General features: G+C 33.6%; 1 protein-coding gene and 1 long non-coding RNA gene across 8 annotated transcripts in view; one reads left to right on the top strand and one right to left on the bottom strand.

Moving 5' to 3' along the window:
* The window catches only part of LOC147835999 (uncharacterized), a 302043-nt gene extending 287413 nt beyond the window's left edge, over positions 1–14630 (bottom strand). For all 5 annotated transcript variants that reach the window (XR_015495734.1, XR_015495738.1, XR_015495737.1 and 2 more), the window contains exon 1: positions 14290–14630. This is a non-coding gene — a long non-coding RNA (uncharacterized LOC147835999). The remainder of the gene's footprint in view (positions 1–14289) is intronic.
* On the top strand, positions 14296–24836 carry ric3a (RIC3 acetylcholine receptor chaperone a). 3 transcript variants are annotated; one of them, XR_015495733.1, is made up of 7 exons: positions 14296–14524; positions 16315–16523; positions 18572–18650; positions 19213–19300; positions 22346–22491; positions 22567–24099; positions 24266–24836. XR_015495733.1 is itself a non-coding variant. In XM_087261175.1 (6 exons), the coding sequence occupies exons 1-6, from the start codon at positions 14305–14307 to the stop codon at positions 23376–23378; spliced, it is 1554 nt and encodes a 517-aa protein (XP_087117301.1). In that variant the 5' UTR covers positions 14296–14304; the 3' UTR covers positions 23379–24836. The 3 variants fall into 3 exon arrangements, 1 of the variants encoding a protein (XP_087117301.1); XR_015495732.1 differs by having other exon boundaries at positions 24250–24836; XM_087261175.1 differs by having other exon boundaries at positions 22567–24836.
* The last annotated feature ends 1498 nt before the right edge of the window (positions 24837–26334 follow it).

Below are 26334 nucleotides of genomic sequence, written 5' to 3'. Positions count from 1 at the left end.
AAATCTTTGAAGCTGCACGGTGACGCAGTGAGTAGCGCGTTCGCCTGACAGCAAGAAGATTGAAGCCTTGGCTGGGTCAGTTAGAGTTTCTGTGTGGAGTTTGCATGTTCTCCCCGTGTTTGCTTGGGTTTCGATCGTGCTACCCACTGTGCCACCATGACATATACAGTAGTGTTTTTTTTATATTATTCAAATTACTGTGCATAGATACTTTTCTGACCTCCAGAAAAACAAATATTGTTAGATTTATTTATTTGATTTGCTCTATTGTATTTATCTATGCTTGTATTTTGTTTATTGTATTTTATACATAATTCACTCCCCTACACATTCTTACCAAACACAGCTACTCAAGTCATCTAGTAAAATTGTATGTATATATATATATATATATATGTATATATATATATATATATATATATATGTATATATATATATATATATATATATATATATATATATGTGTATGTATATATATATATATATATATATATATATATATGTGTATGTATATATATATATATATATATATATATATATATATATATATATATATGTATATATATATATATATATATATATATATATATGTATATATATATATATATATATATATATATATATATATATGTATATATATATATATATATATATGTATATATATATATATATATATATATATATATATATATATATATATATATATATGTATATATATGTATATATATGTATATATATATATATATATATATATATATATATATATATATATATATATATATATATATATATATATATATATATATATATATATATCTCAATCATAATGTCAGATTTTGTATATTATACAGCCTAATTGGGATTCAGTGGGATTTCTTTGGTAATGACTTTAATCAGGTGATTATTGCTGCATAATATCAAAATAAGGGTTGTGTTATTTTTTATTTAATCACTTCTTCATTGTAAAACATCAGACTGAGATAGGAAAAAGATAGAGAGAATGGTGATCTGGACTGTTGTAAAGTAAGGTGAACATGCGGGTCCAAAAGAGGATTAAAATCCTTGTTTTTAAAGGTCAGGTAGACGCTGGTATTTTTTTTATTTATTTTCTATTTTTTTATAGATTTAAGCAAAGCAAAGGCTACTTTCACTGGAAAAATGTTAACCTAAAATGTATTAAGACATAACGTGATTTTTTGTGACATGTTTTAGGAAATTACATAGTGTACAGTCATCAACCTAAACATATTTGTTGGTTAGATCAATGAACATTATTCAGACACTTTTAAAAGACTTTTATTTTAAATAAAATGTGTTTGATTTTTTTTGTACACACACACACACACACACACACACACACACACACACACACACACACACACACACACACACACACACAAACACAAACACACACACACACATACACAAACTACTTTGGCATATTTTTACGCACCAGATTTATATATACTATTCCTAATATATTAATAAATATACGATATGATAATAAATATATCATTATAATAATATTTTTATACAACAGTTCTGTCAGGGTCTTAAATCTTAAATCTTAAGTCTTAATACATTTTAGGTTAACATTTTTCCAGTGAAAGTAGCCATTGCTTTGCTTAAATCTATAAAAAAATAGAAAATAAATAAAAAAATACCAGCGTCTACCTGACCTTTAAAAACAAGGATTTTAATCCTCTTTTGGACCCGCATGTTCACCTTACTTTAAAACAGTCCAGATTGGCTGATAGCAGTGCGATGTTCCACCAGTAACACCACTTCTTTACCCTTCACCCTTGTGTATTACTCCGCCCACATACAGCAACGAGCAGAGGACACTCTACAGTACACAAATATTGCAGCTGTTGGGCAACATAATATACTTTTGTGATTTTAGTCAAGAATGTAGTTGTTTAGATTGCAACTATGCAGTTAACTTAAGGATAGTGCCTATTTTAAAATATTTATAATTTCTGAGAGAGAGCGCGTCGGTGGTCATTGGGGGATTAGCCTGTCTTTGAGCAAAGACGGTTGATGATGTTCATCCACAAGATAGCGACAGAGACTCATAATAAGCCCTGAGAGAAATACAGCTTAATTTCAGACTACAGCTGATCAAATCATTATTAAACAGGTAAATGACTAAGTCAATGTCTCTCAATCTTTTGTATGTTGTAGTGCTGTATTTATCCTATAGTAATATTGTGATCTCCAAATTGCAGGAGAGAAATACTAAGATATCTCTGTAGACTGATGGCATTTCAGTATATATCATATATTAGACATTACGCTAGAGAATAATTCAAATACTAGATCTAAAGTGATGTTAGTGTATGAACAACAGTTTCTGCTTTTCTGATGTCAGCTGCAGATGTGACAGAATGGCGGAAGAAAGTAGTTCCTTTTACAAAAGGGTTTTTAGAGTTTGATTTTCTTTTTTATTTACACAAATATGCTGTCCAACTGTTGTATAAATAAATAAATATCACACTCATAGTAGTGTATACAGCCACAACACACTGCTATGAATGTGATATTTTTCATATATATAACTTTTATATCAGCACAATAAAGACTGGAGTAATGAAAACTCAATCACTTGAATAAATTGGAATAAATTACACATTAATCTACTATTTGTTCTATATTCGTACATACATTTGCTTTGATTACAATAAATTTAAACAATAACTGTTGTAGTAATACAAATTGATATCAAAGATGACAATTTCCATAAACCTGTTAAATCTACATGCAACACACAAGGGACAAAGTCAACACATGATGAATGGACTGGTCCGTTTAACATTTTCCTTTTAAAAACAGTCAGTTCCTTTAATAAAACATAGAAGCCAGGCTGTTCCAATCACTTATCTACAATGTTTACAATGTTCCTTGAATATTTACTCTACATCACTCGTCTAGTGATTTTTAATTTACGAATAAATAGCCTGCCTCAAGAGGACCACCACTAGATCTTACAAAAGGTCACATTTTATACTGCAGTATCAATGCTTTAAAAATTGGAGTGCAGTGTTACCAGACAAAACCATGTTAACACACAGTATCCAGATCATGCAACAAAGGCCATAAGATCACCTCACGCTCTACTTTGACTTCCATTGTCTGCTAGCCTCAAGCTTTTCCCTTCAGGCAATCTGATCAGGTCTGCAATATCGTATCGCCGTTAGCCCATCACGCCTCCATGTGTACAAACCTGAGCTGCACCAACAGAAAGATCTACACAGGAAGGGGGAGGCATTACTAAAACAAAGAGAAGCGTGTTTACAAGTACAAAAACAAGCACATTACATTCAAACAATGCCACATCAGGCCCAATCCCCCTGTCAAGCTCACTCTCCCCAGCACAGGCCCCTGGGGGATCCCAGACCTTCCTTCATGTTCAAAGATTATCAGTTAATCCAAAATGTGCCTGAAACGCAGCGGCAAAAAAAAGCAGGAATGGGCCAAGAATAGGGGGGGCTCATGTGGAGACACAGGGTGTTTGGACTTTATTTATTTGTTGGCTTTCATATTAATCCATTGGAACAACACACCATTTTTTTCTTGTGTTCTTTTTTTTTTTTTGGATGGGGGGGGGTGTAAACGTTTCAGAGCCATTAAACGGGAGATGAAAGTTTCAATGGATAGCATGCGAGAGTATTAATTGTAAAGGCCATTATTTGGTGTCCATGAGGCTGAATCAGCTTACCCACTCCATTCCCCCATTTGCATACAAAATGCTTTATTTTGGCAATCAATGAAAGTGCTCCACTGTATGTGTGGCTTATCACATGCTTGCAGGGAATGGATTCCTTCGCCATCTCGTTAAATTCTGTTGATGCAGAACAATTTGAAACATGGCACAGGCTGCAATGACATTTAAAGATGCCTCGGCTTAATTATATTTTGCAAACATTTGGGTTGTTTGTCCTCGGGGATAAAGTGTCTCCACTACAAAGTTAACTTGTTAATAATTGCTTGAAGAAGCGCCCTCTCTCTCTCTCTTTCTCTCCTTCTTTCTCTCTTTTTAACTGTTCTTTCATTCGCTTTTTTTATTATTAATATACATTTAATTTTTTTTGTGTGGAGCACTAGTCATTATCACCTATTAAAGTGGGTTAAGGTTATTCAAGGTTCCTGTCTTAAACACAAGGGATGCACCAAGGATATTCGCTCCAAACAGTTTCAATCCCATGACCTGGATTCACAACTGAAGCAAATAGTCAACTGTCCAATCTAACTAGAAAAACAAGCAATATGTTGCCAAATAATAAATAACCATGGCAAACTGCTACCATCCAGTTCATTGATCTACTGTATATTGAGAACATTCAGATACAACTTGAGAATTCTCAATTTCACTGGATTTACAATTTATAAATTAAGTTTTAGTAAATTTAATTTGTTGTTTTATCCCGTAAACTACTGATCACTCTTTTTTTTCTTTTTTTTCCTTTTTTTTTCAAAATTAAAATTAATATGTTTTCACACTCATGAAATTTGGTTGTACTGGTTTTTGGTACGACTCAGTTTAGTTTACAGTTTTGCATGTACTAGGTAAAGTGAGGAAGTATTACATTTTAAGCTGCTGTGAAGGAATGGATTAAATGAATGAGACAGATAGACAGATCAACGCAATCTCACAGCAATTCGTAACTTTTTGATTTAGTGGCTAAATCGTATGAATTCGTACAATCTAATTCATACAATTTAGTACAATTTACTCATCACCCAATGACGGTTGAGTTTGGGGGTGGGGTTGGTACATTTTCTTGTTACAGACAGACAGACAGACAGACAGACAGACAGACAGACAGATATCACACTCTGAATTTAATTTGCAGGGGACATTAAAAAGAAAAGAAGATTGTGGTTTTGAATGTGTTTACAACATAAAAATATAATTTGCCATGGGGGGGGGGGGTACATCAACCAATCAACCATAAATGTTCGTAACAAAGAAGCTAGCAAAACAACAACAACAGTAGACATCATAATCATGCAATAATTACAAATTGAAATCTGCAATTACCTACAGTACTTCACCAGAACAAGCAGTAAACACTTGTAAATATTACAAGAATCCCATATTATATTTTGTATTTGTGAACAAAATTTATGGTTGACAAAACTGTCAAAGCATCTCTCAATCTCTGATTTAAACCTGTAACAAGAATGACTCTTTATAAAAGAAATCTGCTCTCAGGTCATTTCCATATGTTTTGCATTTCGGCTTGCATTTCTTAGACAAGACAGTGTTTACTTTTGTTTTGTTGTTTAAAATCTATGTTGATGTTATTGTACGGTACAATGTCTGTTACCTCTAACAGGATGGAACATTTATTATGTCTAAGACAATCCTGCAAATATATTTTCAGGAAATCATGTCAATATTTACACGTGTTTGGGATGTTGTGTTCCTACTAAAATTAAGATGTCACTTACTCCATGATGATGTCATCAAGGGCCTAAATTATAAGTTAAAGCGATAGTTCACCCCAAAATTAAAATTTGCTGTTGGCCCTAGTGTACTGTTCAAATTGACTCCCCTTTTGTTATGTTTGTGACTGTTATTGCACCATTGACTTCCATTATAATGACATATTTTGATTGCAAACCTATGACACCAAATAATCATGCATTCTTTCTGAAATTTCTAAACATTTTCACAAGATATTTGTCGAAATAAGATTTGTCTCCAAAAATCCTTCCATTTGCTGAAACACAGAAAAAGTTGTGGCCAAAATGAGACTCAAAAATCACCCGAAAGTGGATGAAAACATCCCAAACCACACATGAGGGTTAATTTACTCACCCTCAGGTCATATATATATATATATATATATATATATATATATATATATATATATATATATATATATATATATATATATATGTATGTATATATACACAATTTTTTTGGGGGGGGTTAAAGCTGTTTCTTAGTAAATGTTTATTAATGGCTAACAGCATTTTTAGATTCAATAAAACACATACAGGCAAAACTAAATTAATAACTGCACGTCCAGATGATACATTGAGGTCTTATGAAGCGAAATGATCAGTCTGGAAGAAACTGAATATTTACGTGCAACCTCAGCCTGGGCAGACAGTCTTAATTATATTCATGAGTGTCTGAACTGAGCTTTCTGCGGTTTGATAATGTATACACTGGTGTAAGCTAACATGGTTTATATATAGGTTACAGCTAGAGCTGTACAATGTATGATTTCAGCATCAACATTGCAATGTGTGCATCCACATCAATGTCAAGGAAGCATTTTAGGCGACCTGGCATTACAATTTTAAATCCATTTAAGTTGTAGATTAATTGCAAAGTATAGCCATTATGGAGGTAAAGCTGATCATTTAATTGCGTTTTCTTTTTACATAACATCAACATTGTTTGTTTATTTATTTATTTATTTATTTTTGTTAACATACATTTTTTAAAGCATTCAGGCGCAAGAAATAATATAATTTGTAGCTTTAATAAAGATTAACTGAATTTAATTTATATAGTTAAGACTTTGAAATGTTATTTTACATTTGATTATTCAATATCTGTGTCTGACTACTATTCAGACTTTCCCCAAACAAAGCAATTATTTTTCTATCTTGTACATTCTAAAATGATGAATTGTTCACATGTTATTCAAGCCATGATGTGAAATAGATTTCGTATCGCAACATACAGCTAAAGTCAAAACATTTAGCCCTCCAGTAAAATTTTAATTATTAAAAAATATATTTCCTAACTGTTATTTAATGGAGAGATTGTTTTTTAATTGTTATTATGTTAAGTTAAAGTAATTAGACAAATTGTTAGAGAACAGTGGATTGTTCTGTAGACAGTTGGGAGGGGGAAAGGGGGCTTATAATATTGACTTTAAAATAAAAAAGTAAATAAATAAATAAATAAAAAAAACTTTTTTTCAAGCCGAACAATAAAATCAAAATTTCACCAGAAGAAAAAAATACATTATAAAAAAATTACCTTGCTCAGTTAATATCACATAGATGTAAATGATAATTGATAAATTAATTAATTAATAAAAATCACAGAAGGGCTAATAATTTTAACATCAACTGTATCACAGAAAAGCAAAATATTGCAATGTAATTGTTTTCCATTATTGTACATACCTAGTTGCAACTTGTAGCTTCCATGCACAAGTCAGCACCAAAGATGAATGAAGGAGACTGAACATCTATAAAGGTGACACAGTGGCTTAGTGGTTAACAAGAAAGCTCAAGAAGGTCACTGCTTTGAGTCTCAGGGTCAGTTGGCATTTCTTTGTGGAGTTTGCATGTTCTCTCCTTGTTTGCGTGGGTTTCCTCGGGGTGCTCTGGTTTCCTCCACAGTCCAAAGACATGCACTTTAGGTGAACTGAATAAAGTAAATTGGCCGTAGTGTATGAGTGTGTGTGGATGTTTTCCAGTACTGAGTTGCAGCTGGAAGGGCATCTGTTGTGTAAAACATATGTTGGATTAGAGGCGGTTCGTTTCACTGTGGTGACCACTAATGAATAAAGGGACAAGGCTGAAGAAAAAAGAATGAATGAATGAACATCTATACTACTAGAAATACGCAATGATTACTTAACAACTGTGTGTATTTTATGTTCTTAAAAACATTCAGTGTCAAACCACATAAACATCTAATCTAAACTTTTTTCCCCAGGTCTCCTCCGTCTGTTTGAAAGTTCTGAACTCAAGACTCAAGCCATGTAAAAACAAACAGCTCTCTGTCACACTTGAGGAGTCCACATGTATTTGAAGCATTTACATTCCTCACAGTGAGGCATGTGTGCGCTTGTGATGCCGACTCGCCTGTGGGTGGCTTTCCGCTAATATGCTTGTCTGTGTGTTTATGCACAAGTGAGTGTATGTGTGTGTCCGGCATTTCAACCGTGTGCAGCTGAACCTGCAATTTTACAGCGCATCTCTTGCTGTGCTGCAGCGTGGTGCTGGTGAGGCACCTTAAATAATGTCATTTCCCCCCCGCTGTTTGAGATCAAAGCTTCCATCAGCTGAACCTCGGTGCCTTCTCCACCCTCACAGTGGCCCTCTTCGCCTGCCCACACTCTCTGCACCACATACAGCGGCCACAACAAAGATGCAGCGCACTGCCAAAACAACTCCAGATGTCAAACAAAGCCAATCAATTGCTTGTTTCCTGTGTGAAAACACAATCGGTTATGGCTTACCTTTAAAACGATAGGTCGGGCACATGTAATTACCTCGCCGGGAGGAATTTGCACCACTATTTTTATACACTGACATTTGTGCCATATATGTAGTTTGTCACTAAGCAGTTTAATGAAAACTGACACTGGATTCATAAACAACCATTTCAATGCAAATGCAATGCTAGCTGTGGTAATTACGATTTTTGTTTTCCTCTTTGAATTATATTTGCTGTATGTGCAGGCACCGTGTCAACAAAATATCCATCATCCAAAAAATCCACAGCAACAAAGAGAGTGGAAACTTTTATATCAGGTTTTGAAAAAACACTAAGAGTACGATTCCATAGAAAAACATGATTTATGGAAATGACTAAAACTGGAGATTTCAATAGTTATTAGAAATCGAATACACTGAGCATTAAATATTTCAATGAAAAAAATAGAAAAAAATATGTAAACAAAAAATTAATGATCTCTTCATATATCAGCCTTCTAAAATATTAGACTGTTAGGAGATGGTGGCAATTTTTTTACAATCAACATTTATAGTACTATATTCAAACTCATTATCTGCAATAAATGGTTTTAACAGTGATTAAAGAGAACATCTTCAAGACTGTACATTCTGTATATTTGTACAAAATCTAAAATCAGAGAGAAACACAAGTCACATTTTTATGAATCCCTACTTATGTACAGTAGAGGTGAATGAGGTGTAGAGAAGCTGACTTAAACTTGCTCAAAGAAAAGCTGTCAATCATTAATCATTGTTTACTTGACTAAATCAGTTTAATTGTGAATGGACTGATCCAATAGGCCTGTTTGTAGAAGGTTTGCGAAGAAATGTCGAGCTCTCTTGTAAAAGTATTTTCAAAATACAAAAAATACAGTTTGCAGCACCGTGGCTCAGTGGTTAGCACTGTTGCCTCACAGCAAGAAAGTCAGTGTTTCGAGTCCTAGCTGGACCAGTTGGCATTTCTGTGTGGAGTTTGCATGTTCTCCACCGTGTATGCATGGGTTTTCAATAATTCAATATTGTATTGCAATACTTTCAAAAGAAACTTTCCCAAACATTGACTATGGGAGAAATGGGATCTATTGTTTTACACCTTTTTTCACATTAAAAAAAAAAAAAAACTTTGATTTACTTATTTTTAGTAGTTTTAGATTATATATTCTCTGAGTTGCTCAAGTAAATGCAAGTAAAAGCAGGTACTGAGTAGCCATTTTTTTTATTACTGTAAATTAAAGAGATAGTTCACCCAAAACTGAAAATTCGGTCATCATTTACTCACCCATAACATGTTCTAAACTTCTTTCTTCTGTTAAACACAAACGAAGATATTTCAAGGAAAGCTGAAAACCTTTAACCATTGACTTCAATAGTAGGAAAAACAAACACTATGAAAGTCAGTGGTTACAGGTTTTCAGCTTTCTTCAAAATATCTTCCTTTGTGTTGAATAGAATAAAAAAAAAAAAAGATGTTTGTACTGTAACATGTGAACGATGAGTTTTGGTTTTTTTTGTCAATTTTGGGTGAACTATTCTTCTATTAAGTTCATAATTCCTCTGTTGGTTAAGATGACATTTCATTACAAAAATATATGCAAAGATAAATGTAATGTTAAGATTTTTGCAAATAAATAAATTACTATTATTATTATTATTATTATTATTATTATCATCATCATCATTGTTGATGTTGTGTGGAAATGAACCTGGACGGATCTCTATTCTACAGTAAATAGGATTTATTTTTCTTTTCTTCCTTCTTTAGATTTCTGAGGGTTTTACAAAATACATTTTGAGGATAAAAAAAAAAATCACAAAGTAAGTACTCTAATATAATTTACAACAAGGTACTTGAAAGCAACACACTGTGCAAACCATTTACCAAAATCGCCTGTGTAGTTTGACCTTTGACCCTAGAACCCATTGGCGCAACAACAAGTAACCTGACGTGTTGTGCTGCTGGAAATCAGTTCTCTCTGGCCGAGGCCCAATCAGCACACCGCAGCTACAGATCAGATTACTATTTACACTGCGTTTCAGCCTTAATCAGGATCCCCATCTGCTGCCTCTCTTCACCGCATAATACATCAACAACACGTCCGCAATAGTGTCCGGTTATGTTTTACCCCAGCACACACAAACACTGCTGACACCTCATGGTTAAAACTCAGATTATTTGTCGTCTATTTTCCTCCTTTCTCACATATCTCAGTTCCAGAAGCACTTCAGATTATTCAGCGGCATCTCAAAGGTGGCATCCATTTTTCGTTTTAGCTTTTTCACAAGCTAACAAATGGAGAAAGACGACCAGCCGGTGTCTACACAGCATATATCCACCGGTCTCTCCTCCATGAATATAAAGGCCTCTGGATTTGTAACAGTATGTCCTTCACAACACTCAAAGCCAGCTTCATTCCCATCAATATTAAATAAAAATTAAAGCCCACTCGATATATGGGAGTGCGCATTGATTTAATATTTCGCCCCAGTAGTGAAAGAAGCCCTTGCTCCTGCACTCAACTTGCAATTTGGAAATAAATTGACTGATTTAGAGAGAGAGAAAGAGAGAGAGAGAGAGAAGAGAGAGAGCAAAAAGGGGTTCCATGCGAACCAAGTCCGCCACCGCTGAGTAAGGTGACATTGCAAAACAAATCACTTGCATGAATATAGAGAAAGAAAACGATTGCTATTTCTGAAAGCAATTTTGTTTGGCGAAGGTGTGTTGATTGCCATGTATGTGAATGTATCGCTCACACGACAGGAAGGGGCACGAGCATTTCATAAGAGTCAATGGCATATTTTTGCTGTTAGCATAAACAATACGAGGACTAAGATTTGCCAGACAAACCATTTTTCCCCCTTGTTCTTTTGAAAACATAATTTGTCTCTCCTCGCGGACCTTTCTGTGAGGTGTCAGATACAGTGTGACTTTCGGTGGCAGTGAATTCCCTGCTCTTAAATTGAGCCTAATGAAGAATAATTAGGTAGTTAAAACGTTGATAAGAGAGCAGCTCAGTAAACAGATAAAAGATGAGTTGGCCTGGAGGAAGAGCTCCAGCTCTGCACGAAATTACAGCACGCATGCGTCACATCACCACTTTTTCAATTTACACGTTTTAAAACTGCATGTGGTGAAATGGAAAATGTTACTTAATTGAAATGTACTGTAGATTAATATAAATTCAATATTTAGTTTTGCAACAAGGTATTTTCACTTTAAGTTATGATATTTGTTCAAAGATAATAAAGAGAATCATGCACAGTTGAAGTTAGAATTAATAGCCCACCTGAATTATCAGTCTTCCTGTTTATTTTTTTACCCCAATTTCTGTTTAACGGAGAGAAGATTTTTCTCAACACATTTCTAAACATAATAGTTTTAATACTTCCTGTCTGATAACTGATTAATTTTATCTTTGTCATGATGACAGTAAATAATATTTCACTAGATATTTTTAGGACACTGATATACAGCTTAAAGTGACATTTAAAGGCTTAACTAGGTTCATTAGGTTAAATAGGCAGGGTAAGTAGGCAAGTTATTGTATAAGATGGTGTAAGGGGCTACTCTTAACATTAAATTGGTTTCTAAAAATTAAAAGCAGCTTATATTCTAGCCAAAATAAAACAGACTTTCTCCAGAAAATGTATTATCAGACATACTGCGAACATGTCCTTGCTCCGTTAAACATTTGGAAAATGTTTTTTTTTTAACTAAACAAAAAAATAAATAAATCAAAGGGGGGCTAATATGTCTGACTTCAACTGTATCTGGTTCTCCTCCAGAGCTTACTATTAAGGGGGCCATTCAATCATGGATAAAAAAAAAAGTTAACAACAATCATATTAGGGAAATCCTAACTGCAGATAAAAGTGTTCTTGCAATAGGAATGGTTTAATGGAAACAAGCAGTCCCTTCATTCTTTTCCCCCAAAAAATCTGGTCAAAATCTGGTATTATAAAACACATAATTCCTAATAAAGAAAAAGAAACATATTTCATACATAATATTAAACAATCATCCATGCAATGATTTTGTTTGTAAGTTCAAGGAAGGTATTTTACCCTTGTGTTGTCTTTGAAAAATGGAGCTGAAAACAATTCTCCATTAATTTTTTAATTGCAGTTACACAAAACAAATTTCTACTTTTTTGAAGTGTATTATAAATGTATCAGTATAACTGATGAAATAGTTTTATTTATGGATTGTAACTCTGGATTATTTAATAAAAACAAAATTAAAAAATCTCATTTTATTTGGAAAGTTCCACATCCACAAAACAAAATTATTGCTGACTATCAAATTGTAAAAAAAAAATGTAATTGATCTAAAAGATTTTATGATTCCTTGACTTCTATACGGAGTAATCTCAAAGCTCTTAAGCCATCCCAACTGCTGAAAAAAAAATCCATGTACTTAATCATTTTTGTTGTTAATTCCCTTGTATACTGTTTTATGTACAATTGTGTACGCCTCTGTTTAATCAATTAAAAAAAGTTTGAGTTTTAAAAGATATGAAAAAAAAGATTATAAAGAGTGCCATGAATGAATTACTAAATGATTTTGTTCATGACTCAGTCAACAGACTAGGTAGGTCTATTAATTCAAGACTAGACTACATTTATTTTTTATTAAATTTTTTGCAAATTACAGTACATTTACAAATTTTAGAAATATAATAAAGTTGTAAGTTAAATTGATTCTATATGGCATGATTATCATGTTTTTCTCTGACTAAAATGTGTATTACATGTATGCTAAAACATATTGTGTAGCAGTGAGACTCAAAAAAATTATATTTTTGTGAAATTCAAAATATATTTAATTTCAATCTTTATATACGAAAATATCAAAATGTACATCAGGTTCAATAATAATAATAAAAATAACAACAACAATAATAATAATAATAATAATAATAATAATAATAATAATAATAATAATAATAATAAATGTATAACCTTACAACTAAACGTGGATGGACTATTTATTATTTACAAATTAATTACAATAAAAATAAAAATAACAACAACAATAATAATAATAATAATAATAATAAATGTATAACCTTACAACTAAACGTGGATGGATTATTTATTATTTACAAATTAATTACAAGAAATACATTCTAAAATAGATTATATTTTATCAATAACTGTACAAATTATGTACAGTTATAGAAATAGCTGTGATTTTTGCTTGCTATTGTGGCAGTAAAAAACAGGCTTTTCATATATAAATATATATATATATATATATATATATATATATATATATATATATATATATATATATATATACACACATATATATACATACATATATATATATATATATTTATATATACATAAAAGTTTTATAAATATATATATTTTTAATGACTTTAATCTCATGATGTGCTTCATTTTGCCATACATTGTCATATATGGCATCCATTTGTCAGTATTTTTGTAATACTTTCGGGTATACGTCTATTGCGTTATTTTACACGAATTGAATTGTCATTTACAAAAGCTATGAATTATGTTGACACTTCAGATCTCAATAGAAGACTTTAAATGATCGCTATAACCAAGACAGCACTGCCATCTACTGGACGAATGTGTGAATAACAACAACAAGACACTATCATTTTACACATCAATAATAATAATAATAATAATAATAATAATAATAATAATCAATATAATTTAAAGAAGATTTCCTTTTCAAAATTTCTGTGCAATGCAGGCTACATTTGGAATTCTGCAAAATAGGTCAGAATTTGTAGGCCTAAAGACTTTCCTAGTACAAGATACTGGAAACTTTATTTGTTTTAATGGGAATCGACTAATTTGCACTCACTGTGTGACATACCTTTCTGATTAAAACCAAAACACACACAAACTGCCTAATTATTAGTTAAAAGTGATGTTTGTGATGCTTTGTTTTGTTTTCCACTGGGTATCCAAAGCAAAAAGTTCAATAAAGAAAACAAGTACTGTACATGTCTCAAAAACAGGTTAATAAGAAGTCAGGAAAATGGATAGTAATTCTGAGAGAGTTTGTGATTTAATGTGTCAATCTAATCTCACCCGGATGTCGGATTAATGTTTTCAGTCATTTCCGCGTCATCGGGACAGAAGAGATGTCGTGATGTTGACGTCCGTCACCGTTTGCTCTGCGGCGTCTTCTCTCTCTCTGCTATCGATATGGCGATTTCCACGTGTCAGAAGATCACCTTCGTCTCCTGCCTCGTCCTCTGCATGTCTTTATTCCTGCCCAGGTTATTTTTACCCAGAGTGAAGAAAGAAGCAGTGCGCTCGGATGGTAAGATCATGAGGCAATGTTATCCCTCACCCTCCATTTACTGTGTCAGTAACGTCAGTGCTGATGTGACCGTCCCTGTGATCTCTGTGCAGGTCCTTTTACCCTCAACTTCCAAACTCTCGAGAACCTTATCCTAATGTTGTTGTCACAACACACCTGTCCTTCCTTACTCCTAATGAGTAATTATATGTTTTTGTTTTGTTTATTCCATATTTTGATGTACAAATGGTATTTTACAATGGGAAAGTTTTTTACAAAAATGTAAATAAAATAGATCAAGTAATGAACGTCCATTTAGAGACTGAAGACAAGGACATATATCAAAATATATTCAGTCAAATAAAATATATTTTTATAATGTAAAAGTAACTTTTATAATGAATGTACAATTTTCTTAATTTTATTCAATTGATTTTTAAATATTTAAACAGTTTCGATTAACATATTTTTAAGACAAGACGCTGCTGGCAAAAACATGTCATGCACATGTCAGTTTAGAGGGATTATTATAACTTACATGCAGGTTTTTTTTTTTTGGCCTCCATGTAAAAATGCAGACATCCAAAATACACCTTTAATATTTCTTGTCACATTTTAGCACTTTGTGTGAGTAGATTTTAATTGCAATTCTAATTTGTTTTTACGTTTTTTCTGCAATAAGTCAAAATCTTGACTTCAGCAGCACTTATGAAAAAAACAAACTTTTTAAGTCATATCTATATTCTAAAGGGTTTTTACAGAGGGATTTCATTAATTTTCTTTGGGCTTAGTCCCTGATTTTTCAGGGGTCGCCCCAGCAGAATGAACTACTTATATGTTTGGCATGATGGGTAAAGAAGGATTTGTTCATAAATAATTTACCTGGTTATGCACAACAGTTATTCTACAAAAAGTTATTTTTAAATAAAATGTATTTATTTTTTGTCTGCTTCAGTATTTTCTGAATTATAGAGTGAAAAAAAATAAGAAATGTTCAAGTGCATTTATTTATAGAGCACATTTAAAAACAGTCACAAGACTGACCAAAGTGCTGTACATAAGACAAAGGAAAATAAAAAGACAGAATATAAAAACATAGAAATAAGACAAGAGAAACGACTGAAAAAAAAATGTAAAAATGTAGCAGTAGAAAGGACTATTAAAATTATATTTAAAAGCCAAGCCTAAAAGGTATGTTTTAATAAGTGATTTAAAAATAGACCGTGATAGAGCCATTCTAATCACAAAGGGCAGGGTGTTCCATAATCGAGGACTTGCCACAGAGAAAGCACTGTCCCCTCTATCTTTCAGTCTGAACTGAGGAACTAAAAGAAGATTTTGATCACTTGATCTAAGAGATCTCACAGGAGTGTAAAAATGCAACAGCTCTGAGAGATAGGTTGGGGCTAGATTATGAAGGGATTTATAAATAAGTAAAAGCACTTAAAAACCTATTCTGAATTGGACGGGCAGCCAATAGAGGCCTCTTAAAAGAGGGGTATGTGAACCTGACTTAATAAAATGTTCAGATTTTTGCATTAGAAATGTATGCAAATGAATGCAAGTATGCCTCATTTTGTATATGTAAACAACATTCGAATAAACTTTTGATGAAAAAAGTTTGCAATTCTTAATGTAATCAATTAACTGAGGAAGTATGGTGATAACTGTTTACCCCTCTATTTACATGCAGTCCTTGCTTTAAAAAGACATCCAAAAATATAGATGTAAATGTGTGCACATGTTGAGTGGATTGTATAAACAATATTGATTATAGATTACCTCCTGTCTTTTTTTTTTTTTTCTTGAAGTTGGACCAGGGCATTTACCTCCATCACGACACATCCATTCACTGTCTGAAGATCATGATCACTGGGATACAGACTCTCATTACATCAAGCATTACAGCCCTGATGCCATTGCCAGTTTCAAAGGTGTTAAAAAGCCCAATCTCTTGGGTCAGGTTATCCCTGTTTATGGCTTCGGGATCTTTCTTTACATCATTTACCTGTTCGTCAAGGTGAGTCAGAAAGTCTGGAAATCTTCTCAGCTCAGCAGCCCTCCTGTAATAATAATTAGTATTTACCTAGAGAAAAGACTAAGTGGGGGCTTTAATAGAGTGCAGTAGAGCCTGTCCACTTTTCAGTAGTGCTTGTTGTCAATGCCATTTGTAAGAGCAACAAATAATAACTTGACTTCTAGTTGATCGTTTGGAAAAGTGTCAGAAGGTAGATTTGCCTGATCAATCATCCGTTGAACTGCATCCCAATCATCACAAATACTGCAGAAGACCTATTGGAACCCGAATGCACCCAAGATTCTCACTGAAATCAGTCAAGTCAGTGAAGGAAAAATTTACATTCAGTATGGGGGTATGTGAGAGCTCTGCTGAGTGGATGGCAACATCAATATCAAGACATTTGTGCTGCCCATTACATTACAAACCACAGGAGAGAGCAAATTCTTCCGCAGGATAGCGCTGCTCCTCATACTTCAGCCTCCACATCAAACTTCCTGAAAGCAAAGAAGATCAAGGTGCTCCAGGATTGGCCAGCCCAGTCACCAGAAATGAACATTATTGAACCTTTCTTGGGTAAGATAAAGGAGGGGCATTGAAGATGAATCCAAAGAATCTTGATGAACTCTGGGAGTCCTGCTAGAATGCTTTCTTTGCCATTCTAGATGACTTTATTAATAAGTTATTTGAGTCATTGTAGAGATGTATGGATGCAGTCCTCCAAGCTCATGGGAGTCAGACACAATATTCATTCTTTTTCCACTACACCATGACTTTATATTCTATACTGTATATTTTCTGTTAAGTGACAGAAACAATGTCAGATCTTATTGTACTAATTAAATAATTAAAAAAACAAGGCATTATCATATATATATATATATATATATATATATATATATATATATATATATATTTTTTTTTTTTTTTTTTTTTTTTTTTTTTTTTTTTTTTTTGTAAAATAAGTGTAATCTAGAGGCCATTGCCTTTCATATAAGCCACTTCTGATACCAAATGAACAATTACAAGTCAAGTTATTATTTGTTGTTCCTAAAACTTGGATAGGCGACAAGACTTTTGTCAGGTAGTGTGCGAGTGTGTGTTACTTTTACTTGTTAAGTTAATCAGGTTTCAAGTATTTTTTTTTAAGGTATACAATTGTTAACTAATCAAAAATTTTTGTCATTTTGATTGATATAAGGTGAGATTATAAGAAAAGTCTATTTCTATGTTGAAAAAATAAAACGGCAAAAATTGTCTTTACAGTGTTATTGGGATGCAAAAAAATGTATTTATCAAAGCATTATAAGCCACAAACCAAAGTGTATTACATAATTTGCATAAATATACAAAGATAATATATAAATAATATATAAATTAAAATAAAAAATTATACAATATATAAGCTGCAGCAATTTTCTGTACAGCATCATGGGTATTGTAGTTTTTTTCATGAATTATGCTATTAAACATGTGTTCAAGATTAATTAATGCCAACAGATTAAACAAACAAACCAAAAAAAATATATATATATATATAGAGAGAGAGATAGAGAGAGAGGCGATCAACAGTCTCAGAGCTGAAAAATTACCTTTGTGCAATATCAAAAATATTAATTTAATATTATTTAATTTTATTACAATTTAAAATCACCATTTCTTCTTTTATATATATTTGAACTCATAGCTTAATCATCTATCGTCAAAGATAAATTTTCAGAAGTCATTACTCTTGCCTTTAGTGTCGCAAGATCCTGTAAAAAAATCTTTCTGATGTGCAGATTTTTATCCGGATACTTTGATTAATAGAAAGTTCAAAAGAAAAGCATTCATTTGAAGTAGAAATCTTTTGTTATGTCCCTTCACTGTCACGTTTTAGCAAATTAGTTTAAATGAAAATATCTTAGTATTCATAGCTCTGAAGTTATCAACAGCTGCTGTATTTAAACTAATGCATCTTTTATTGCCATAGTTCTTTTTAAATCTGGTTATGCTTACATATCTGCTCTTAAGATGCAGAATCAATGACGTTTGCATTGATCTTTCAACAGCTGACCTCTAAGGACAAACCTCATCGACAGGGCTGCAGGTTCCCTTTGCTGCAGTCACAATACACATTTGAGGAGATGCGTGAGTGTGCACACACCTCAACCCTAGATTAACAGCATTATACACCTAATTAACATGCTAGATCATCCTAATGCCACTATTTTGTCAAGTTAACCTTTAAAAAAAATTAATCACATTTCTTTCTTAACTTATATGAGCACACATCAGTAGCTAAACCACATGCAACTCCAGATAAGGTAGATTAAGATCCCTTCCAAGACCTGACAAGCTTTGTTCTCTCCCTTTTGTTTGAGGCAGGATTAGCAATCAGAAGTAATGTTTTATAAGCCTAGAAGCTCCTAATACCAATTAACGGCATGTCTTTTGGATCAGTAGTAAGAGGTTTAGCTCTATTCATCAAATAGATGCCAAAGGGTGGAGGGAGCGACTGACGGAGCATCAGCTCTGAGCTCACTCCCTGTATGAAATGCTAAAAACTGTTCCAACAAATTGATAAAAATAAAAAAAATCAAGCAAGCGTTTGTCTAGGTGCAACAATGAGAATACAGAGATCTGGCAGCCACACGTTTGACTGAGTGAATCTGACGTGATTGTAAACCTCCTTCAATTGTCTTCCTGGCAGCTACTTGTCAGTTGGTGCAGCTGCAGGCCAGAATGAGTGAAAAGGCCAGAGAAAAGAGGATATCTAAAGTTGTCCACCCATCTGCCAGGTAAAAACACGTCACATTTCTCTCCTTCTACCATCCAACCTTATATTGATCAAAGCGCTGACACAGTCTGCATGCCATTACTGTGAAAAAAGGCAATTTGATGAAGGCGATTATCCTAGGTATTAGTTTAAGCGGTCACACTTTACAATAAGGTTTCATTAGTTAATGTACTGTATTTACTAATAATAAACTATTCTCATACAGAGTTTATTAATCATCGTCTAACATTTACTAATGCCATAAAATCCAAATTCATGCTTTTTAACATTAGTTGATGCACCGTGAGTTTACATGAAGTAACAGTGAACAACTTCATTTCCATGAACTAAAATTAAAAAGATTAATAAATATTGAAATAAATGTATTAATTGTTCATGTTAATAAATACATTACACCGTACAAAATGCAGGGTTCCACACAGTTCATCCATGTTGTCCCAAAACAAATCGATTAAGTTAACGTGATAAATCTAAGTGGATTGAACATAAAACAATTAAGTTGTCCCTCCAAAAAAATCTCAAGAATTGTGTTGTTTCAGCTTATTTTAAAGTAAGTACTTTGAACAAGCAGCAACAATATGTTTTTGAGTGCAGCTAACATTAACTAAACTTTCAAATCTACTAAAAAATATTATATATTCCAAACACTTTTGCTTTAGATTTTCTAGTGGCTTCGCAAAACACGTAATCTACCAGTCATTAGAGTATTAGTAGAGTATTAATACAGTGTCTGCTTAATATCTGCTAATGGGCTCTTCACACAAAATGGTTTTTAAATTCCACTGACCTGCTTTCCAAATATTCCCATATTTTTGAATGTTTTTTGTTAAATATAAATCTCTGTGGGCCGTGTGATAGTTCTTAAGTGACGTCACACTCTGCGGCATCTTTTAGTAAAACAAAAACCCAACCTACTGTACGTACAAAAACTATTTAATGTGTACAGTTTGTTGAAATTCTGCAGATTTTATGTTTTCATTCTTTTAACTCAATTAAGAAGTAACCGCTTTGATGCAGTATATCAATCTTATTACTTGATACAAACTTGATACAAAAGACAGCAAATAAAATCATCACCCACATTCGCAAGCATAATAGTAAAACTTGATGAAATAAAAGTGGGATTGCCTCTTTAAAAAAACACATAACTAGAGTATAACAAGCATCAAGTGTTTGTTTTCCAAGAAATGCATGAACGGTTAAAGTATATTCCTTAAATGAGTAACTTTGGATTTGCCATATACCTACAAACAGTAAAAAATGATAGATTTGTGATTCAGAGACATTTTTTAACACTTTAATTATATCCAATAATAAAAGATGTTCTTTTATTGATTATTCACCTCTAATTACAATTGACAGCTATTTGACTCTCAGCAAGTCTTAAGCCGTGGTCACACTAGAGTTGTGCTTGTGCTTGCAAAATTCTGCCCTACTGCGGCAGGATAAAAACACCTTTGAGCACGTTTACATGGAAACCAACAATCTGATTTTAATGCAGTTAAGACAATACTCTGATTAAGAGTCTACCATGTAAACAGCAATTTTTGATTCCCCTAATCCGATTAAAGTCATAATCGAAATAAACAGAAATGAAATTAAGACATGTAAAGTATGCCGATTTTAGATGAATTATTGAAGTGCAGTACAGACCTGTAAACGCGGCAATCAAACTGATCGTCATGTAGGATTTTCACCACAAATTGCGACAGGATAGTCTGTACACCCACGGCTATTTGACACTATTCTCTGCACCTACCAACTGAGTGAAAGACCACAGACACCTGCATCGCGAAATGCAGAGGGTTTTTTCCAATACAGTGTGCGGTATCATTTATAACTCTGGTCTTATTCAGATTAAGGCAAATAATTCAATTACTGACGTAAACGTAGTCACTGATAAAGTGACTAATGTTTGGCTCCTTATTTTAAAATTCTTTACTGAGAGGTCACGTTTTAATCTTCTGTTGGTCTCATGCAATCACATGATGTAATTTCACAGGTCAGAGTTTACCAAGCTTGAACTTTAAAATGCAGCGAAATGCGAAACTTGTTGCACAAGCTTACATTTCGGGTTTGCTGCAGTTGCATGCGTATGAATGGAAGTCTATGGGGTGAAAAGTGCAGCGTCACCGCAGCTTATACTGTTGGTGGATTGCTTTAATTACTAAAGTTTAACTTAGTTTAGTTTGAGCGTTGCTGTTTCTCAATTACTTTTTTAAAATGATAATTAATAAAAAATATTGTTATATTTAATTAGTTTTGCCATTTCATTACAATGTCCTACATTGCAAAACCAAACAGTGAAAATCACTAAATGAATTAAATTAATAATTAAGTGCATAATATTAACAAGTTTAACTCATAATTTTTAAAAAAAAGTTACTTTGACTTAATACAAAAAGAGTTTTGGCAACTCATATATTAAGCAGAACTCAAACTGTATGAGTTATGAATTAATTAATTATATGTTTTGTGTTAATTAATGCTTTAAGTTAATTTAATATATTTTTATTCTAGTTTTTGTCTACAGCATTCATTCTATCATTTTCTTTTCAGATTAGTCCCTTTATTAATCTGAGGTCACCACAGCGGAATGAACCGCCTGTCTACAGCATATACCAAAATAATATTTAAACGAGATTACAAAGAAGTACACTTAAAATCAAGGTTCTTTATTGATATCACTGGTTAAAATCTATTAACTCCATTAAAAAGTTCATATTTGTATCTAAGAAATAGAAAAAATAACACATTATTTAGGCATCTGAATGGAAAACTTCACACATTTTCCCCCTCAAGACATTGCCATCAGGTCAGCCTCCAAGTTAAAAAGAACGGTCATTCTAGCCGTCAAGGTATTTCGGCGGTCGCTCATGTACTGCATATTACGATAGAGCGCCAAAGAACTGAAGTGAAAACAAATACTAATAATATTATTATTATAAAATAATAATTAACAAAAATACAGTTATATATAATTGGTTTTGCCATTGCAGTTGCTGTATTTGCATGTTGTTGTCTGACTCACCGGTTCTGACTTTAGGTCACGTCGAGGCACACGGAGGCGAGAGGAGAGGAAACTGAAGCAGTTGAAGGAGATCAGTCAGATGATGCGGGAGAGACAACTGCGAGAGGGAGCGACGCCGGAGGAGGAGGCTGAGGAGGCCCCTTACAATGCAGACTGGGAAGGTATCCCTCAAGGCTACAGTATGTGTTGGGTCCACTGTTTGGTCCTTAGCTTAATTTTGTTTGCTGCTTCCCAAGGTTATCCAGACGAGACCTACCCCGAATACAAAATCCCCTCACGCAGACGCAGATATCCTAGTGTTATACTGGAAGAACCGGACCAAGTCATACTCACAGCTGAGGAGCTTGCTGAGAGAATGGAGAAAGAAGAAGAAGTAGAGGAGGAGGAGACTGCTGATGACACGTGCGCTAATGAGGAACTAAACCTGGAGGATAATGAAGAGGATGAGGAAGATGAAGAGCAAGAAGAAGAAGATGAGGAGGAAGAAGAAGATGAAGAGGAAGACATCGCAGAGGACCAGCCCTGCCTTCCTCAAAGTTTTGATGAAGATGATGAGGGACTCGAGTATTCAGATGAAAGAGAAGAGAAACCAAGCAGGAGACGACAAATCACCTTCAGCGATCACAGACATGTCTTCCATTATCCAAAGGGTGGCGCTGTTGGCTGCAAGTATGAGACAGAGGAGGAAGAAGAACATGAAGGAGAAGAGGAGGAGGAGGGAAATGAAGAGGATGAAAATGGAGAAAGTGAAGAATGTGAGGAAGAAGAAGAAGAAGAGGAGGAAGAAGAAGAGGAAGAGCAACATGATAAAGAAGAACATGGAGAGAGAGAAGAGAAGGAAGAGGAGGATCCCCTGATGGAGGCAGAAAGCCTTGGATTTAATGATGACGTGGAATGCGATCCTGACGAACAGGAAGTAGACCTGATTGACTTCCTGCAAACCTACCAACCTGAGGTAACCGTCATCTCAAATAAGTCGGAGTCTTCCAAACGTCAAGCCTCTGGGACTCTTAGGATGCGTCACAAGAAAGAAAAGGTGAAGAAGTGACCCAGCTGTCAACATAAAACAATGCAGTTCTGTTCCCTTCTAGACCTCTATATCAGGCCCGTAGCCGGGGGGGTTCGAGGGGTTCAAAAGACCCACCCCTCCACTGACAAAGTCAAAATTTGACCCCAATATGAGCTCATTTGTCCCATATTTGACTGCTATGCCGTCATAAATTTTGAAAATTATTGATAAAAGAAAGCTTTAGGAAAAATTTTATTTTAAAAAATAGCTGCAAGCAGCAATTATCGGGACTAAGAAGCCCAGCGGCCACATCATGAACAAGCACAGCAACAAGCTACAGAGCAAATGGAAAATTCTATAACCTTTTGGCAGCATGGTCTCAGCCAAATTTGGTGGGCTAACAATCTATGGAGAGTTCAAATCAACAGATTTTCAAACTAATTCAAGATGGTGGACAGAAAGTTGTGTCAATTAGGGAATAAATTATATCAATGTTCTCTGTATGATCCAAGGAATCTGCAAGACCAGTCTCATGACAAAAGATTATTGAAGTGGCAAAATTCCGACTGAGGAAGGTTGAATGAGCTGGGTAGTTTTTATTTGCCCATAGGCTACAGTTTTTATTTTTTTTAAAGTTAACAGATGATTAAGTGATGGATGATGATAATTTCTTAAGTCTTTTTCATCACACTTTATCTTGATAATCCGTTTGTTGAATTAAAGTTACATTGCAACTAATTCTCATTAGATTATAAGGGATGCACAAACTCAATTCCTGGAGGGCCGCAGCTTTGTACAGTTTAGTTTTAACCCTGCTTCAACACACTTACTGGTAGGTTTCAAACAAGCCTGAAGGACTCAATTAGTTTGATCAGGTGTGTTTAATTAGGGTTGGAACTAAACTGTGCAGGGCTGCGGCCCTCCAGGAATTGAGTTTGACATCCTTGAAGTAGACTGTTAGGTTGGGGTTACGGTTGATGTTGGGGTTAGGGTTAATGTAAGCTGACATGTACTGTACTTGCAAAGTTTCTTATAGTCAGTTAAATGTCTCATAACAATATTTATAAAACTGGATAAACTTAGTTTAATTCCAATTTTGTAAATAAATTTTTTGTAGTAAAATAGTATGGTGAGCACTTTGACAAAACTTTTTGGTGCATCAAAAAAGTATGGTCATGATCACCATCCGAGACAAGCTGATGCAGCAAAGATTAGTGCTGAAAATGTCACTAAAATGTACAATTGAATAGAAAATGAGTCAAAAAAATGCAAAAAGGTCAAATTTTTCAGAAACAAACAAAAAAGAACCATCCCTTCAAAAGGCTGTGAATCTGTTTGGCTTCAGAAACAGTTTCTCTGTAACCATTCAGGCTTTTCTATGAAAAAAAAGATTGTTTCTAAGAATGGTTAGGGAACATTTGTAAAGCAAGTTGTGTCACATTAGGCATTTTTAGGACAAGAAGAAACTATCTGCCAATAAATTTCCCTTTAAAAGAATTGGCTTTGTGTGGACATCATTTCAACAGCGTTAAAGTACCGCAAACACAATGATTCAATCTTGAATATTTGAGATGCGAAAATCCACACTCAGATAAAGTTTTTTCTAGTATGAAAATAAGAAAGAAGAAGAACATGCTGGACAAGAAGAGGAGGCTGAAAACAGAGAAAGTGAAGAAGAGGAAGAGCAACATGATGAAGAAGGACAGGGAGAGATGGAAGAGAAGGATCCCGTGATGGGGGCAGAAAGCTTGGGAATTAATGATGATGTTGAATGCGGTCCTGGCTAACAGAAAGTAGACCTGATTGACTTCCTACAAACATACCAATCTGAGGTAACCGTCATTTCAAATAAGTCAGAGTCTTCCGAAGGTCAAGCCTCTGGGACTCTTAGGATGCGTCACAAGAAAGAAAAGGTGAAGAAGTGACCCAGCTGTCAACATAAAACAATGCTGTTCTGTTCCCTTCTAGACCTCTGCATGAACCACACTGTGAGTCTGTCTCGCTACAGAAATGCTTTCTAACCATTCAGGCTTTCCTAGAAAAAAATATAATGTTTCTAGGAATGGTTAGGGAACATTTGTAGAGCAAACTGTATCATAATAAGCATTTTAGGACAAAAAAATATTTGCCAATAAATTCCATATGACCAGAATTGGCTTTGTGTTGACATCACTTCAACAGCATTGAATTACCACAAACACACAAATTCAATCTTGAATATTTGAGATGCGAAAATCCACGCTCAGATTTATTTTTTCATATCTTGAGTACTGTATACAAACACTGTATATTGACCAATGTACACATTTTACAAAACAGCGTGACATAACAGTTATACATTATCACTTTAACACAAGAGTGGTGAGATTTCTTTTCAAACAGATAAAAAATAGCAGAAAAACACATCATTTTCAGTGTTCTTAACCATTTAGAGCGAATGCACTGTTAGAGCATTACATGAAGTATAGAAAGTGCTGGAATGGTATCACGAGGCAGTTAAAAAAACAAATGTTCAGAACTTACATAGATTTCTTTTCATTTTGGCCAAATAATTAAATATATATATTTTATATTCTTTTCTAAAAAAGTAATATTAAAAATACTTTTCTGGGGAGGATATGACTTTAAAAAAACATGATGTATGAAGCTAGAGTACAACATTATGACAAAATAATAATAAAAGTATGCCATGTGAGGAACATTTCCGGTCTTTATCTTAAATTGTTTCTGACATACTAACATTCTAAACATTACTTTATGTTTTTGAGGTAAAATGCACTTGTATTTTCTCTCTCCTGTGCGATGGACAACAAATGAAAGGTGCACTCATCAGTTCTGTTTACATTGACCATTAAAATGTGTTTTCTTAAAATTAAAGTAAACTATGCCAAATTTTTGTGTAAAAGGGTTTCAAATTTCTGATGCTCATGCTTATTGTCAAATCAAGCAACAAGAAAAGACCACCTTACCTTTTTTTTGTCTACTAAAAGAATGT

Source organism: Danio rerio, chromosome 7 (assembly GCF_052040795.2).
Source record: "Danio rerio strain M-AB ecotype USA chromosome 7, GRCz13ab, whole genome shotgun sequence".
Taxonomy (NCBI): Eukaryota; Metazoa; Chordata; class Actinopteri; order Cypriniformes; family Danionidae; genus Danio; species Danio rerio.
The sequence above is the reverse complement of the archived record's forward strand: the minus strand, read 5'-3'. Positions and strand labels throughout refer to the sequence as shown.